The 15,232-nt window shown below is 34.9% G+C and overlaps 3 protein-coding genes across 4 annotated transcripts in view; 1 reads left to right on the forward strand and 2 right to left on the reverse strand.

The window, feature by feature from the left end:
- Positions 1-887: 887 nt before the first annotated feature.
- On the reverse strand, positions 888-4,512 carry LOC128168221 (uncharacterized). Its single transcript, XM_052834408.1, has 2 exons — positions 4,103-4,512; positions 888-3,310 (listed from the first exon to the last, which is right to left on the reverse strand). The coding sequence occupies exons 1-2, from the start codon at positions 4,227-4,229 to the stop codon at positions 1,644-1,646; spliced, it is 1,794 nt and encodes a 597-aa protein (XP_052690368.1). The 5' UTR covers positions 4,230-4,512; the 3' UTR covers positions 888-1,643.
- Positions 4,513-8,893: 4,381 nt separating this feature from the next.
- LOC128190074 (uncharacterized) lies at positions 8,894-12,748 on the forward strand. The gene is made up of 3 exons (XM_052861983.1): positions 8,894-10,100; positions 10,862-11,005; positions 11,248-12,748. Exons 1-3 carry the CDS (start codon positions 9,857-9,859, stop codon positions 12,183-12,185), a joined length of 1,326 nt encoding a protein of 441 aa, XP_052717943.1. The 5' UTR covers positions 8,894-9,856; the 3' UTR covers positions 12,186-12,748.
- Positions 12,749-13,512: 764 nt separating this feature from the next.
- Positions 13,513-15,232, reverse strand: part of LOC128190062 (dual 3',5'-cyclic-AMP and -GMP phosphodiesterase 11A-like) — a 50,230-nt gene continuing 48,510 nt past the window's right edge. For both annotated transcript variants that reach the window (XM_052861974.1, XM_052861966.1), the window contains one exon: positions 13,513-13,802. In XM_052861974.1, the coding sequence (XP_052717934.1) occupies positions 13,677-13,802 (126 nt within the window). In that variant the 3' untranslated portion in view covers positions 13,513-13,676. The remainder of the gene's footprint in view (positions 13,803-15,232) is intronic.

Consider the following 15,232-nt stretch of genomic DNA (forward strand, 5'->3'; position numbering starts at 1 on the left):
TATATAGATGTAATATAATTATATAGTTTGATATAAGAATTTTCAGCATAATTTATACATTGAACATACATGTATGCATGTCACCTCTATATTTGAATCAAAAATTAAAAAAATTATTGTTTGAAACATACTCTTAACTTTTATATAGGATTTCTTCAGTCATTTACAATTTTTAAAAATATTGTCATACTAGGTTTTCCGAAAACAAATAGCAACGACTCTTTACAAGTGCATAACAAATAACAATCCTATCATTATGTCTTATTTTATATTTCCGTTAAAAGATCTCTAATGAAATACATTTATTTAAAGAGGTATTACTCATTTTGCTTTTAACCTAGAAATGACTGGTTCAAGCACTTACGTGTAGGTTTACATTGCGACTGGGAAGGACATTTCTTATTTAGAATAACCAGAATCTTATTTTGCCCCAAAACGTTATATGCTGAATCTGTACGTGTCAATATCTGATTTATTTTGGGAAGTTGTCAGCGCAGAGGGAAAAGTTCTATATAAATTTTAGACCGTTCCATTATGATGACCTTGGGCCTTGGTTTCATAGTCCTATTTGCAGCGTATGACGCACATGTATGTCAGTAAATAAACCCTTTGTCGATGGTGTATACAGTATGTTTAAAATTTTGCAGTTTCAAAAAATTCTCATCTGGGATTCCAATTGTTTGACGTACAATTAAAACCAAACTTCATACATAGTTTTGATGTAAGCTGTTTCTTGAAACAGAACTCAAATAGCATCCTTTACCACAAGTATGAATAATAATTATGTTCTGTCTTTTATTAATTTAAGTAACAATAAAAAAAAATAGTTTGCATCCAGATTAACAATCAAAATATAATCTATTGAAAATTTTCATCGAATACCAGGTGATATTATGGTATCGTGTATGATACGCTAATAATCTGTGATTACTTGAATTTTCAAACCTTTGAAATTATATATTTTCTGTGTAATTTATTGGTGATATTGTTGACTTGTTGCCTAATTCCTATTAATTGATGGTAATTGTTTATCTTGCCTCTATCGTAAATGGCTAAGTATGTTTTTTTGAGTTGGTTACTTCGAACTGTAGCCAAGTTCGTAAGTTGATAGAATGATTGCTTAAGTTGAGTATAATGACTGACATCTGATGTCAAGGAAGGAAATGGTAAAGATATGATAAAGAGGTTAGCGTTTGATTTGTCTTCAAGATCCGGATATTTGAACTTTTCGTTTTCAGGGGGTTAGGTTTGGGGATTACCTCCATGGAACCATTTTCAATGTTGTGTATAACTTCAAAAAGCATGAAATCTTTATTTCAATTTTGCTGTCAAGGCTATAGACATTCAAAATTAAGACAATAATTTTCTCCATACATGTAGATATCAACCGTAGTTTCCCCTTTTAATAAGGAAAGAAATCTTTTGATACTCAAATCTTAAACGAAAAAAAATCAAAATAGTGAGTTCACAACTAGAAAATATGGCCATGTCTTAGAAATCTCCAGCAAACTTCCGATATTCATTCGATGGGTGGTTCCTTTATAGCACGACTGGCAAGTTCATCTGACAAAAGAAGAACCTGAGCAAAACACAATAGCTACGCCTCCAAACCTCGTTGAGAGATAAACACGACTGTATAAAATCTAAGACAGGTATTCTATGACGGCAATCGTGCCATTGTTATACTCCCCGACCCACACCTTGTCGTCAGCATCCACGGAGATACCCAGCGGGAACTTCAGATGTTTTCGCATCAAGTAGTGGAGAAAATTGCCGTATTGGTCGATGATATGGACAGTGTAGTTCATGTAGTCCGAGATCAGAATATTCCCCTGACTGTCTGTATCGAGGCCCCTCGGGTTGAAGCTCTGATATTTTCCAGTCTTGATGTTTCCCTTGTAGATGAATTGAAATTCTCCCATCTTGTCCAGCACGACAACTGCATGTTTAGCTGAATCAGACACACAAACGTCGAAATTTCTGTTTTCGGCGACAAAGAGAGCATGCCAGAACAATCTTTTTTCTTTTCTGTACTCCATTTTTCTGATCTCGGAGCCTTCGCCGTTATATCGTACAACCCTTGACAACGAATTATGCTCAGCTGCTACCTCTGTTTTCTTGTATTGACAAACAATGACGTCACCAGACAATGTAACGGCCAGTCCCTCTGGGGTCCAACTGTCGGTTTTGATGAAAACTCCCTGGTCATCACGTGACCATAGTTTGACTGTTTTGTCAGAGTCGTCGCTGAAAAGAACACGTCCAGGAGACTTCAAAGCTATGTATTTAGGATTTATTGGACACTCTAATGTTTCTTTGTTATTTCCATCTTTTTCAATCAATCGCACATTGTTGTCGTAGTAAAAGAGGCCAGCTCCACACATCCAAGCAGACGATTTTGATGCACATGCTACGTCATAAACATATCTTTCTCCAACAGTAATGGACGTTTCAATCGTTGGCTCTGACTTTATCTTCTTGGATTTCTTTGCACTTCTCTTTTTGATGGCAGATGAAGGAATGACCGATTTGACCAAACGAGACAACTGTCCAACGCCGGCCTTAACGTCTACCCGGCCAGGAGAAAATACTGGCAATTCGAAGTCTGTCATATCTGGAATCGTTTTCAGTGATTCAATATTTGATTCATATTTCAGAAGTTCTAATGAGTTTGACAAGGCATTTTCACCCTTTTTCGAGGCTTCTTGCACTTCTATTAGTTTCGTCTCTAAAACAGAGATATCATGCTCTAGTTCTCTTGTATGTTCTTTTCTGTACTTTTCCGCCTCTAACTTTAATGCCTCGATGGCTAAATCTACATCTCGGCGCAATTTCTCAGCGCACATTGAAATATCACTGTCCATAACATCATAAGCCCTTTTTGCATTGGCTAACTTTAATTTCATGAAGTCAATTTTTTGCTGGAACACTGGTTTTATTACCGATTGGAGTTCAGCCATATTTTTCATCAGAGTATTGCTTTGTCGATCCATTACTTCTTTTATATGAACATTTCTGTGCAGCCGATGCATGGTCATCATACAATCGTTACAGATGCACACGTTGCACGTGGTACATTGGTACGTGCTCTCTGTGCTCTGATGTTGGATACAGCGAGGTACGCCGACAGTTCGTTCCCGAAAATCGACGACGTAGTGCTTCCCAGGAGTTTTAAGATGCTGTGCAACACATTGTTCGCAAATATAGAGAGAACACTGGTTACAGAACCGAGCCGTGCTACACGATTGGCCACATACTGCGCAAGTCAGGGCAAACTGGGCCTCATTAAACTCTGAAGATGATTCCAAATCTACAGAATAAAATATAGTAATACTTTATTAGGATTTTGAGTTTTTTCTTGGAGATTAACCTAAATGTGTTCATAATCCTAAATCATCAGAAACTAGGCATGGATTATATATTTGTCAATCAAATTTATACTCAGAAGCATATGCATGTATATGTACCTTTAGGTGAAATGTAACTCAGCATTCTTTTTTGTTTTAAAGTTTGTGCTTATGGATTAAAATATATGTTTAGATTTAAAGTAACTTCATCTTGTATTTTTTTTAATCTGGTATGTTAATGAGCATTACTAAACCGCTTTTACCGGGGTATTATTTCTACTAAATACAATGCGAGAAGGTAGCGGCAATGCTTAACAATTGAATTAATATTAGGAAGGATTTGTATTATTTTATAAGAAAATATATTCACGAAACATTAGGTGCCTGTTGTATGAAATGACCATTCGTAATCAAATACTAATTGTAATCTAACTACGTAATGCAAAATGACAAAGTATTTCAATTAAATCGATTTCAATTGAGATGGTATTAGACGCATATTTTGAAGTTTGTCCTAGACAGTAGTCTGCAATGACCCACGACTTTTGGAGCTATCAATTAGTTCAATTCTGGTTGAATGTGCACAATTGTGTATTATACTTTCGATTCGGTGCACACACAAACATTGCATAAGCCGTCTAGATCGATTGTTCAATTATAAAGGTAGATAAAATCGATAAGCAGCTTTATCATCATACCTACGATTTACAAGATTTGATGTATGAACTACCATATGATAGGCTTCCTATACAAACCGGATGTCGAGTCGGTGAGAGTTTGGGAGACCTTTGGCGTCCATGTCTCGCCGCCATCGTCCGGTACAGAACTGTCCAAATCGTCAGAGCCTCGCTCTAAGTCCTCCTCATCAGCCTCTCGTATCATTTTACAGTATGTCCAACACAAAGCAGAAACGAGCTGGACTTCCACTCAAAAGTTAATCTTAATGCGGACTGCTTAATTTAAAAGATGCAACATGGCGACAGAATAGGCACATATACGTTCATGTAAGAATCACCAGGCGTGAAACATTTAAATGGACGATAGCTGCCACTTCCAAACTACTGTTTCCGTGCACAAATTCTGATCATAACAATAACTGTTGTACGTCCTTTTATTTTTTTTTAAATATGCGTTATCTTGACAGGTTAAACATGAAATGATAACACGTCTCCCTTACATTCCTGTTCAAGTACTAATACTTGTACTTTGAACAGTCTTATCAATTCCTATAGTGTTAACGTTGTTACAAATGTACTTGTAGTTTTACAACGCATTTTGGGCATGGTCTTTGTTACAACAAATGCGCGAAAAGTGACAAAACATTTACACGATAAATTTTGTACGATACATAGATGGTATGCGTATCATTATAACACACTAGTTATCTAACTCCGCTTTTTGTTTTAAAACTGGACATATTTTTAAAAAATGTATTTATTATAAACTTTAATTGTTCATATATATATTATGTTAATTTTTATAAAACCTTAGCCATCGGGTTTTCATTTGTGACATGCCTTTCAATTGTATATACCAGACTGATATTTTTTTTAAAAGTCACGCGGAAACAATAGAAATGAAAAAAAAAAGTTTTCCCCAAATGCAATGCATTCAATTTTCAGATCACGATTTGCGAGTAAGTATTTAAAGAGGTACTTTTATTAAGAGTTAAAAGTGGTATTTTATAACATATGTGCTAACACAGACCATTAGAAGTATGTGGATGTGTTCGTGGTAAAATTTAATACAAATATAAAACTGAACTCCATTATGATGTTGCAATCAGATAATGCTTTGTAAAAATATTTGTTTAAAGCTACATGTGCATGTATAATTATAGCCATATAGGAAGTGGACGGAGTCTTCGCACACTTTTTTTCGTTAAAAAATACTGAAATGTTTGACGTACTAAAAAAAACCAGATGATGTAGTCCGCAATATCCGACGTTTTCCTTGCCTTTTCACGATTTTGATATTTTACTTGCCTGGCATGTAAACGATAAAAATTGTTAAAAAGCCAGGAATATTTTACTTGCCAGGAAAACATCAGATGTATTGAACAACGGTTGGTGGAATGACATGAAAATTTGACCACCTTATTTTCATTGCAAAGTCCCAACAAGTTAGTCCACCCTATTTAACATGAACAATTATAGATATATCTTCGTTTGATGTACAAATTAGATGGAAATCAATATTTATATACTTGATGTAATAATGATTACTTGTTTGGAAATATAATGTACATTTGTTTTTGTCATGTTGTTCTTTCGAAGTACTACGGTGGCTGCCATAGGACATATGCTGAAGATATTTTTTTTAAATTCGTGGCCACGAAATAAAAGTCGTTCCCACGAAATGAAAGTCGTTTCCACGAAATAAAAGTCGTGGCCATGAAATAAAAGTCGTTCCCACGAAATGAAAGTCGTTCCCACGAAATAAAAGTCGTTCCCACAAAATAAAAGTCGCTCCCACGAAATGAAAGTCGTTCCCACGAAATAAGTTCCGTATCATAGCAGGTATATGTAAGGAAATGCATACTTGTTAGATACCAGTTTAAGACACAAACAACAAATTAATTTGATTTAAGGAAATGTTTTGTAAATGTAAAATCATCCTTTTTGATACCATGTGTCCAATATTAAATAGCTGCAGTGTGTCCTTGCAAATTTCATGTGTTCCCTTTGTTGTTTTCAAGTTTCAACTTTCATTTAGAAAGTAATGATAAACAGAAATTTGATTTTAAAATATTGTGTAAATTAAATTGCAATGTATTAAACTAAAAGAGTAATAACTAGCCCAAACCTTTCTTATCATTAATTTGTTTATTCTTACATGGGTTATTTATCATTTTCCCCTTTTCATATTTTCCTGGCTTCTTGATATTTTACAAGTAAAATATCAAAATCGTTAAAAAGGGTAGGAAATCTTCAGATATTTCGGACTAATGATAAATACGAGCACAACAAACTGTGTTAGGGAAAAATTATGAATTTTAGTCTCGTACATAAAAAAAACAACAACCCAAAACCCCCTTTTTTGGATTTGTTATTTTGACTTTTGGATTGTTTCTTGGGGGGGGGGGCAGTGTCTGTGTTCCGGTTTTCTTCTGGTACAATTTGAATAATACAACACACAACACTCACAAAAGAAAAACTCAATACGAGCCATTTGATGAGAGTTGTCGTTCGTATAGCAGTCTATGTTTTGTATATTTCTTGATACAATTTGAACTCAGAAAATTAATATTGCGTTAATTCAAAATTAATCCATAAAGCATGTTTTGTAATCTGGAACGAACTTTTTTTTTTTTTTTTTTTAAACTTTTCTAAATGTTTTTTTTTTAAATAGGGTATCTTGTAACAGGTACTTAAAGCAAAAACGTTATCTCACTGTGTTCTACCGATTTATTTGAATTGTAGGTAACCAACTCTCAACTCCCCGAAAGAAAAAAAAGCGTATAGGACATACGACTGGCATATTCAATGATGATAATGATTATTATAATGTCGAAAACCAGCTCTAAATGGTTATTTTAATAAACATGTTGGTGGCATTTAACATCCTCACTGATTCTATGGAGGCTGTACAACTTGTACAGAGCATTTGTCGTCGCTACATTCAGTTTGACCAACTAACCTAGTATTTTAGGAATGCGAAATTAATGCAACGTTTGACAAAATAGCGCCAATGATGGTCTCCTATTCACTTTCAACAATAAGTTGTCCCAAGCCTTTCAAACTTTTCATTAAATAAAAATTAATGCTGCTACAATCTGGTCCATTTATTTCGTTCCTCGAAATAATCTTACATAGGTAAAGTCCATAAGTACTTTTTTCTATAGGCGCTAATTTTAAGGTGAAACACTCTACTGCAGTAGACCTTCTCCTTATCTTCGTTCAGCGACATAAGACCCATTCAGGACACTAAAGTAAAGTTCATTAAAATTATTCTTACCATATAAAATTCCATTTAAAGCGTCTGATCAGAAAAAAATCTGAACATTTTTAAAAGGGTGTTAATCATTTCTTCAAATGCTAATTGAAATTTGACAATTGCTTTTTGAATATTAGAACATGTGTCAAGTATTCTTTAAAGCTAAAATGTCACAATATATGTGACATCCTTAAAGTTAAGAAGCAATTTCATTCTGAGCATATCTTACCAATTTTAAATTGGACAGCGCGATAAAAAGTACTTAATTTTAATGACTTTTACTGATAGTCATCCTTTACTTACTAGACCAAATGCAGATCTTCCAACATTATTTCAATCAATTTCATTTAGAGAAAACATCCGCGTGTTAACTTTATCAATTTTGAAAGAAAATCAAATCAAATCCGTAGATATAATTGATAGGACGTGTATAGATCATGTGTATATCATATACCGCAGGTAACTTACAATGACCTAAGTTATGGTTTGAATATCAACTCAAGGTTATTTTGCCAGATGAAACCTCCGTCACCCTCTGAGATATCAATTTATGAATGTTGTAATTCAGTGTGCGCGTCTAGATGTGACAGGTCGTTGAGCAATTTTTATGAGATGAACGTCAAGGGTTTTTAGCCTCCAAAATGCAGCATTTGCATGGTCCTTATCTTTGAAACCCCTGTATACATGTACTTTTTAACAGCATACACTAAATAAATTATGTTGTCTTGTGGATTCATATATACCTCTTTTAGAAAACACAATTTTATGTAGCGTATATTCTAGCGATTTGATTAATTAATTGAGATTTACAGCTCAAACTATACTCATAGCCAATTACTTTTGCAATTTTTTTAGAAACACATCTTAAGTACTTTCATCGATCTTTACACAACAATAAAATACGCAAAATATGTAATTTTTCAAAACTTTGTAACGATTGTGAAATTTTTGTTCTTTCTTTTACAAAATGTTGTATGACATCTTCTTTAACAACATAAGCAGTTAATAGTTGAAACACTACAAATAATTCGGTGGATTAAGGTATGCTGCAGATACATGATTAACTTGAACCTTTTTCCCGTTTATATTACTTACCAGTATATACAAATTTCATAATGATGGAACCAGGATGCCCTTGGCAGGGTCAACTTTAGTACGGGCCTCTTATTGAATGGAAGCGATCATTCAAGGGTCCAGTGAAGTTGTTTAGCGGAAACAATTGCGACTCTTTTCTTTGTGCTTGAAAAATGTTTGTTGCTTTTCAATTTTAATATTGCGGTATTTAAATACCGCTTTATCAATGGCTTCTCACTCTCCAGGTTTTATTAATAGGGGTTTAATGCTCTTATGCATATTCATTGCATTCATATATTTCTCTGTATCAACATCCCAAGATATGCCTCTATTTACTGATACATATTAAATATGTTGACTTAAACTAAGGCCCCAATATTCTATTCCCAAACCTTCCTCCCAAAAAATGAATCATGAAATTAGAATGGTTTTACGATGGCATTTGTGTATTGACCGATTTTGAAGTGCAGTGGATGTGTTTGGGTATAAAAGGTCGTTCAATGATTGTCATTAATTCGAGCACTAGGTATATATGTATACACCGTGTCACGGGAGCTTGAAATTACCTCATCATTCAGAACGCAATAAATATATTTCACAACCGACAAACACGTCTTTATTCTGGGGACAGCTAGCTGAACGAGTCGATCAAGGGGGAAAACAGGAAATTAACCATGTAAAATAGCCGGACCCAGTTCCAAAGCAGCGCTGGTCAATTTCAGTGGGCAAAGACTACTACGTGACTTTGGAGGCATTGTCTGGCATAAAATCCAATGGGAATCTAAAGGAAATGAAGGATATAATCAAGACTTTCTTGGGCAGATTTTAGATTCAGAAAGGTCATCCTATTTCTTATTTCCGATCTTTGTTCTGGGGTATATTTTTTTGTATTTTTTTTTTTTTGGAGCGTCAGTTTTCGCAGTGAAATGGATTAGCAATCGATTTACTAAACAGTGATTGATTGGTCATTTTGAAAAATTGAGCAAGAAATCTACTTGGATTTATTTTTTGTTTCCAATCATGACATTGCATTTTAGCTCTTTGTTATTGTGAACTAATACTGTGTTATTGTGGACTATCGGCATCTGATCGGAGAGAAATTTCAATATATAACGCCGAAATTGAAATTTGACTACACAAACGCCTTTAATTGTTGTGAGGTCATTGATACTTTAAATGGAGCCATACCTAACTTATGGCCCATTTTCACTGTAAAATGAGCCTTTGTTTAAGTTTGCATGTTGTTTTTAAAACCAACATTGACAAAAATTATACATAAATGAACATATAGAGAACCAATCTCGATACGTGAAACTGCCTCATTAGAGAGGAAAAAAATATTCAAAAATATGTAACGCTCAGGGTATCAATCTCGAGATATTTTATCAATGTTTTTTAATGGGCATGAAATTAAAAACTTGACATTTAAAGCTAACGTAAAAAAAATGTGCGTGCATGCTGCATAAAAAGAATTGTAAGGGAGCTAGGTGGCCATAGCGATGAAACATACGGAACATCCGAAGCCAAATGCCCCATTGGAGGCGCATAATATGAAAGAGATGACAATCAGAAATAGTGTGGAAAAGCTGGAATGCGAAAAGAGACAAAAGATTATCGAGAAACAGAGGAGCTATTTTGTTCGCCAGCACTCGAGGGATGAAAACGAAATCAAGCAGATATTACTACGCCTGCAGCAGGAACAAGAAACTATTCACGACGATGCGGAAGGGTCTCCACTTAGCAGTAAGTGTACTTTTCTATGTTCTTTTACTGGTATGTACTATAAAGAGGAAACTGTATTCCTGAATAAAGACAGTTATTTATTATTAAGAGAATTAAGAGAACAGAGAATTAAGAGGGTTGTTTATATGAAGTTATCATGTTGGTGGTGACAAGATGTCTATCTTTGAGAATAGATCGACATGCAAGCAGGTACATGTATCACTAATAATTTTTGTTTTGCATATGAACAAATCGATGTTATGACAGTATTGGAAATTGCTTTATTACATCAAAATATCTTAAAATACTCTGGATCGTTTATTCTAAAACTAACAGATGTCTCCCAAAATGCTCTATGGACTATGTTTTGGGGGCATTCTAAGATCGACAAATTTGCTAAGATTAAATTTGCACCCCCACCCTTATATGACACAAACGTTAGCAAATGCAATACTGACGCAGATATATTTCTATGCGATTGCACCGTGTGCCCCGGACTGTATATACATTAAAAATGTATATGGGAGAATTTGTCAAAGTATCTAACCACCCATCGTACTATAAAAAGCAGACAGGGTGTAGTTAGTGCAGTTACAAAGACTGGTGCCTGGCGGAGTTAACAGAAATGTTTGTCAAGAAAATCCCAATTTGTGCAAAACTTTCCAACCGAGTTTTACGTGAGTTTTGCTGCAAACCATTTTCATTTAGTGGGGTCTGTTAGAGAAACTCAATGAAAATGTTACAGAATATGGATTGGTATTTCTTATTTTTGTCTTTTATAGCTGGGAACGAAACAAGAGAGGGTTCATCGTGTGAACGGGACAGAAGCGCCACAGATCCGGGGGTAGAGGGGGAGGAAGTAGTCAATCCCTACCCCCTCGTCATTGTACCCAAATACGGATCTCCCACTCCCCTCAAAAATAGAGGTCAGAAAATCTTATCTTCCTAAAATATGTCATTTGATGGAAATAACTGAATGTAACATTTATTAAATAAATTGTTTTATAAACTTCAGAAAAATGATAAATACTGTCTCAAAATTAATCAATATTTGATAAAATTATGAGATTTATTAATTACGGTATACCGGCCGGAAAGGATTAGAGAAATTTGGTTATTTTTTTTTCATCTCATTTAAAGACGATAATATCTATAATTTTGTTTTCAGTCGAGACGGATAGCCCCACAAGGTCGCTTAGGAGATGTGATCGTAATGATTCCCCGAACAAATCGTCTTCGTTTCGCGCGACCGTCATTGCTGCTTCGTTCATCAATAAACTGCACGCCCCCATTGCTGCAAGAAAGGGCGGGAAGAGTCCGTTTTTGGAAGGAGATGATGCATTATGGGTAGGCGACCTCGAGTACATCCACTCCATCCGTAGACCTCGGAAGTCGGTAGCCGACATGAACCACCAGAGAACGATATTCCGAGCAAAGTCAGACGTTCATAGAATCGATGCAAGTACGCCGTCATCCAACTTTGGTTCAATGGTCAGTCTGCGCGGAGAAAGTCCAAGATTTAGACACAGAGACAATTTCGAAGAATTGCACGGCTTGCCAATTGTAGCCCATGAACACAATGGTGAGTCGGTTTCTACTCAGGAGACAGAGGTATCGCCGAAACTCATTCGTAAGACTTCTAGGGACAAAAAGGGTTGTGAAAAACAGCGCAAAGTAAGCAGTTCTACCGTGGATTTGAGAAAACCTTTGACTGTAGAAACCGAAATAAAAAAATCTCCTAGACTTTTGAGGAAAGGTTCTTTAGAAAACAAAACAAAGGTCAAATCTGGTGTTGAGCGGAGTCATTCTTTCCATCATGCACCAAAATGTCGCCAAGAAGTGACAAAACCGGGAAACATAAATACAACAAAACCCGATTCAGTCGACAGCCCAAAATCTACAAAAGAAGACATTGTAGAAAAACCCCATAAACGGAAATCGTCTTTGAAAAAGAAGAAAGACGACTCGGGAACCGTAGCAGAAAAACCAAAGAAAATTTCTTTTGCCGATTTAGACGACTCGATCCCCCAAAGGACTCGGTCACTCAGGGAGAGGAAAACCGCCATGTCCGGTCGGCCAAGATCGTCGTCCACCGGAAGTACGTGACTGTCGTACATGAGGCTATCGTGTCCAGAAAGAGGTTGTAAGGGAAAAGACCATTTAATGTTTAACTAAGCTGCAATTCCAACCAAAGGACAATATATTAATAGAACTTTTCTATTAGCTCAAGAGCCACCGGACACGATATCTATCAAAAGTTTACCGTCTCAAAACCCAATAAACATGGGCCTGTTCCCATGAATTATTTCACGGATGATACTTTATGAAATAATTATCTGTAATCGGTTTATAAATTGCTTCTGACATTTTAATGGGTAGTGCCGTGTCAGGCCAAGAGCTTGCCATTAACATTTTATTTTTTTTTAACCTCAGGTTATCTTAAGCTTAAAGTCAACAATTTTTGCAAAAGACACACTTAGATGAATCATATTTTTAAAATCTCTGAACAATTTATGGTCTCTTCTATCAATCGAGACCACCCCTGACGTCTTTACTATAGGTGTACCTACCTGTAATGCGGTACATTCTAGTTTCAATGCAGTATTGATATCTTAGTTGCATAAAGGTAAAAACAATATATATATCTTGATTAAAAAAATCAAACAATTTGCGCCTCGTTTTTTCTTTTGAACGATGTAATTACATTGATTGTACACAGTTTATGCCGTGATATGGCTGAAAGCTAATCCAAAACTGCGGAAAACTCACAATGTAAAAAATAAGTTAGATCTTTATGTACAGCTGTAGTTGAAGTAATGTTAGTTCCCGTTTCTTTATATGCAGGGAGCATGTACTCTAGAAAGTTTTTCCGGGGGGGGGGGTTGTTAACGGTCAATTGAGGTGTTTTTTTTGGGGGGTGGTGGCGTCCGAGGCATATTTTTGGTACAATCATCTAATTTAAAGAAATTTGAATTTTGCAGATGGGGGGGGGGGGGGGGGGGTCTGGACCCCTCCGACCCCCTTTCTAGAACCGTGCATGGTAAGGGGGGCATGCAAACACATGGCAGAAAATGAGAGGTTACGAGCCAAATGATGCACAAATTGCACACAGACTTATCCATTTTTCATACGTATGCAAAAATATGTTTACCAATTGTTTTTAATGGTAATACATACTTATCGTCACTTTCCAATCAAGCATTAAATAATAGATGATAAAAATTGGCAGAGATGTACTTTTGGTTTCTGCATGTTACATGTATGGTAATAAATGGGTCTATAATCCGCCGATGAGTTACGTAAACAACTAATCCTTTGGGACCTAGCGCAGATAATAAATTTTTCAATACTGACAACCAAGAGTACAGACTAATTTAAAAGCAAATACATAAAGGTGGAATTTTTATTGAATATGAAAATAAAAGTAAACAGCTTGTATATTTTTCTTACACTTGTTTTTTCAACCTCGGGAAGTTTATTGCACAAATTATCATAAAAATTCGCACTTGCGTATGAATTGTGCGTTACTGGTAGACTTTAGCGAATATGCAGTTGCAATGATTTAAAATAGTTCGGAGCACCTCTGAGTCTTTTGTCTCAAACCTCTGTATGCATGGCGGCATCCTTTGCTAGTCTTTCGGCATCTAAAACCTCCCAGCAAGATCGGTTTTTCAGGACCCCATCAAAGAGCGGTTTGAATGAGGCGTCGAGATTTGACAAAGCCTGTTAATTTAAGAACAATACAAAGTTTAAATTTCTGTTATTAGGGCAATATTAAATGAATATCTTCATTTATTTTTTTAATTCCATTCATAGGTTATTTATTCATATAATCAGGCTTACGAAATAAAAAGTACGTGTTTTCACCCTCAACTACGCATAATAAGCAGAATGCAGAAAGCACAAAACAGAATTATTTTTTTGTATTCCTTATAGCATTGTTACAACGCACATTGAAAAATTACGCACTTTGAAATTTTTTTCATAGTGCGTTCATTTTGGGACCAAGTCAACGCACTTTGAAAAATAAATATTTTTTTTTCAAAGTGCGTTGATATCGTCGATATTAACGCACTTTGAAAAAAAAATCTTCAGGATTAAGTCAAAATAATTGAGATTTTTATAGACAATAAACGATTGTTTTAACCTTGCTTAGCTTAATGTGATTTATTTAAAAAAGAACATATTTCATTCTCAGCTAACTTGATAAACAGTTTCTAGATGAGAATTTTTCCCTTTTCTTTCTTTTGGAGATTTGAATTATCCAATTATGAAATAAACTTCACCGCTAAGTAACTTCATTTTCCATTTTTGAGTATGCAGTAAATCTACTTCTTATCCGGTATATTGGGCTATGCCAGAACGAATATGATTTATGTAAATTGATGTAAAATTTTATATAAAAATGGAGATCAATGTTTAATGTATTTCACCTGGCTAATTGCATGTGTTTGTAAACAAACATGATGTGAAAAAGGATACGTTAGTTATGTTTATCACAAACAATATATTTTAGAAGATCAGTGCGAGAAAAAAACGCGTCCTAATGCTTATTTTAATGTTTATAATAATCTAATGTTAGTTAATTTTTTTTATATTGAAGTGATTGATTTGATTAGAATATGAAAAGAGGGTTTATGTTGAAACACTTATAGATTCTTTAACATACCAATGGAGAAATTATTGCTTTGCCAGCTCGTTTTTTTTTCAATATAGCTGCATATACTTAATTTACAACAGAGCATATTTCTTTTTTCCAATTTTAAATTTTGCTGAAAACCATATGTTTTGGAAGGGAATTGAGGGAATGGGGACCTTCTTCCTCTTATCAATTAAATGATGTACAAGTAATTGGCCTGTATCTTTGGTTACCCCCACCCCCATCCCCGTTCTCAAATACGGTAAACTAGATTCACTAGTGTTAACTTATCTTCATACTATCAGTAAATTAGAAATTTGATTCCGAGAATTTGGAATTTATACATATTTTTTCGAAGTGCGTTAAGTGTCTCGATACTAAAAAATGTTAATGTACCTTCTTAACGCACTTTGAAAAACATTTTTAAAGTGGGTTAACTTTGTCCAAAATTTAATGCAATTTGAATTTTTTTTTTCAAAGTGTATTGGTTTAGTCCCAAATCTTTAACGCACTT

The sequence above is a fragment of the Crassostrea angulata genome, chromosome 1, assembly GCF_025612915.1.
Source record: "Crassostrea angulata isolate pt1a10 chromosome 1, ASM2561291v2, whole genome shotgun sequence".
Taxonomy (NCBI): domain Eukaryota; kingdom Metazoa; phylum Mollusca; class Bivalvia; order Ostreida; family Ostreidae; genus Magallana; species Magallana angulata.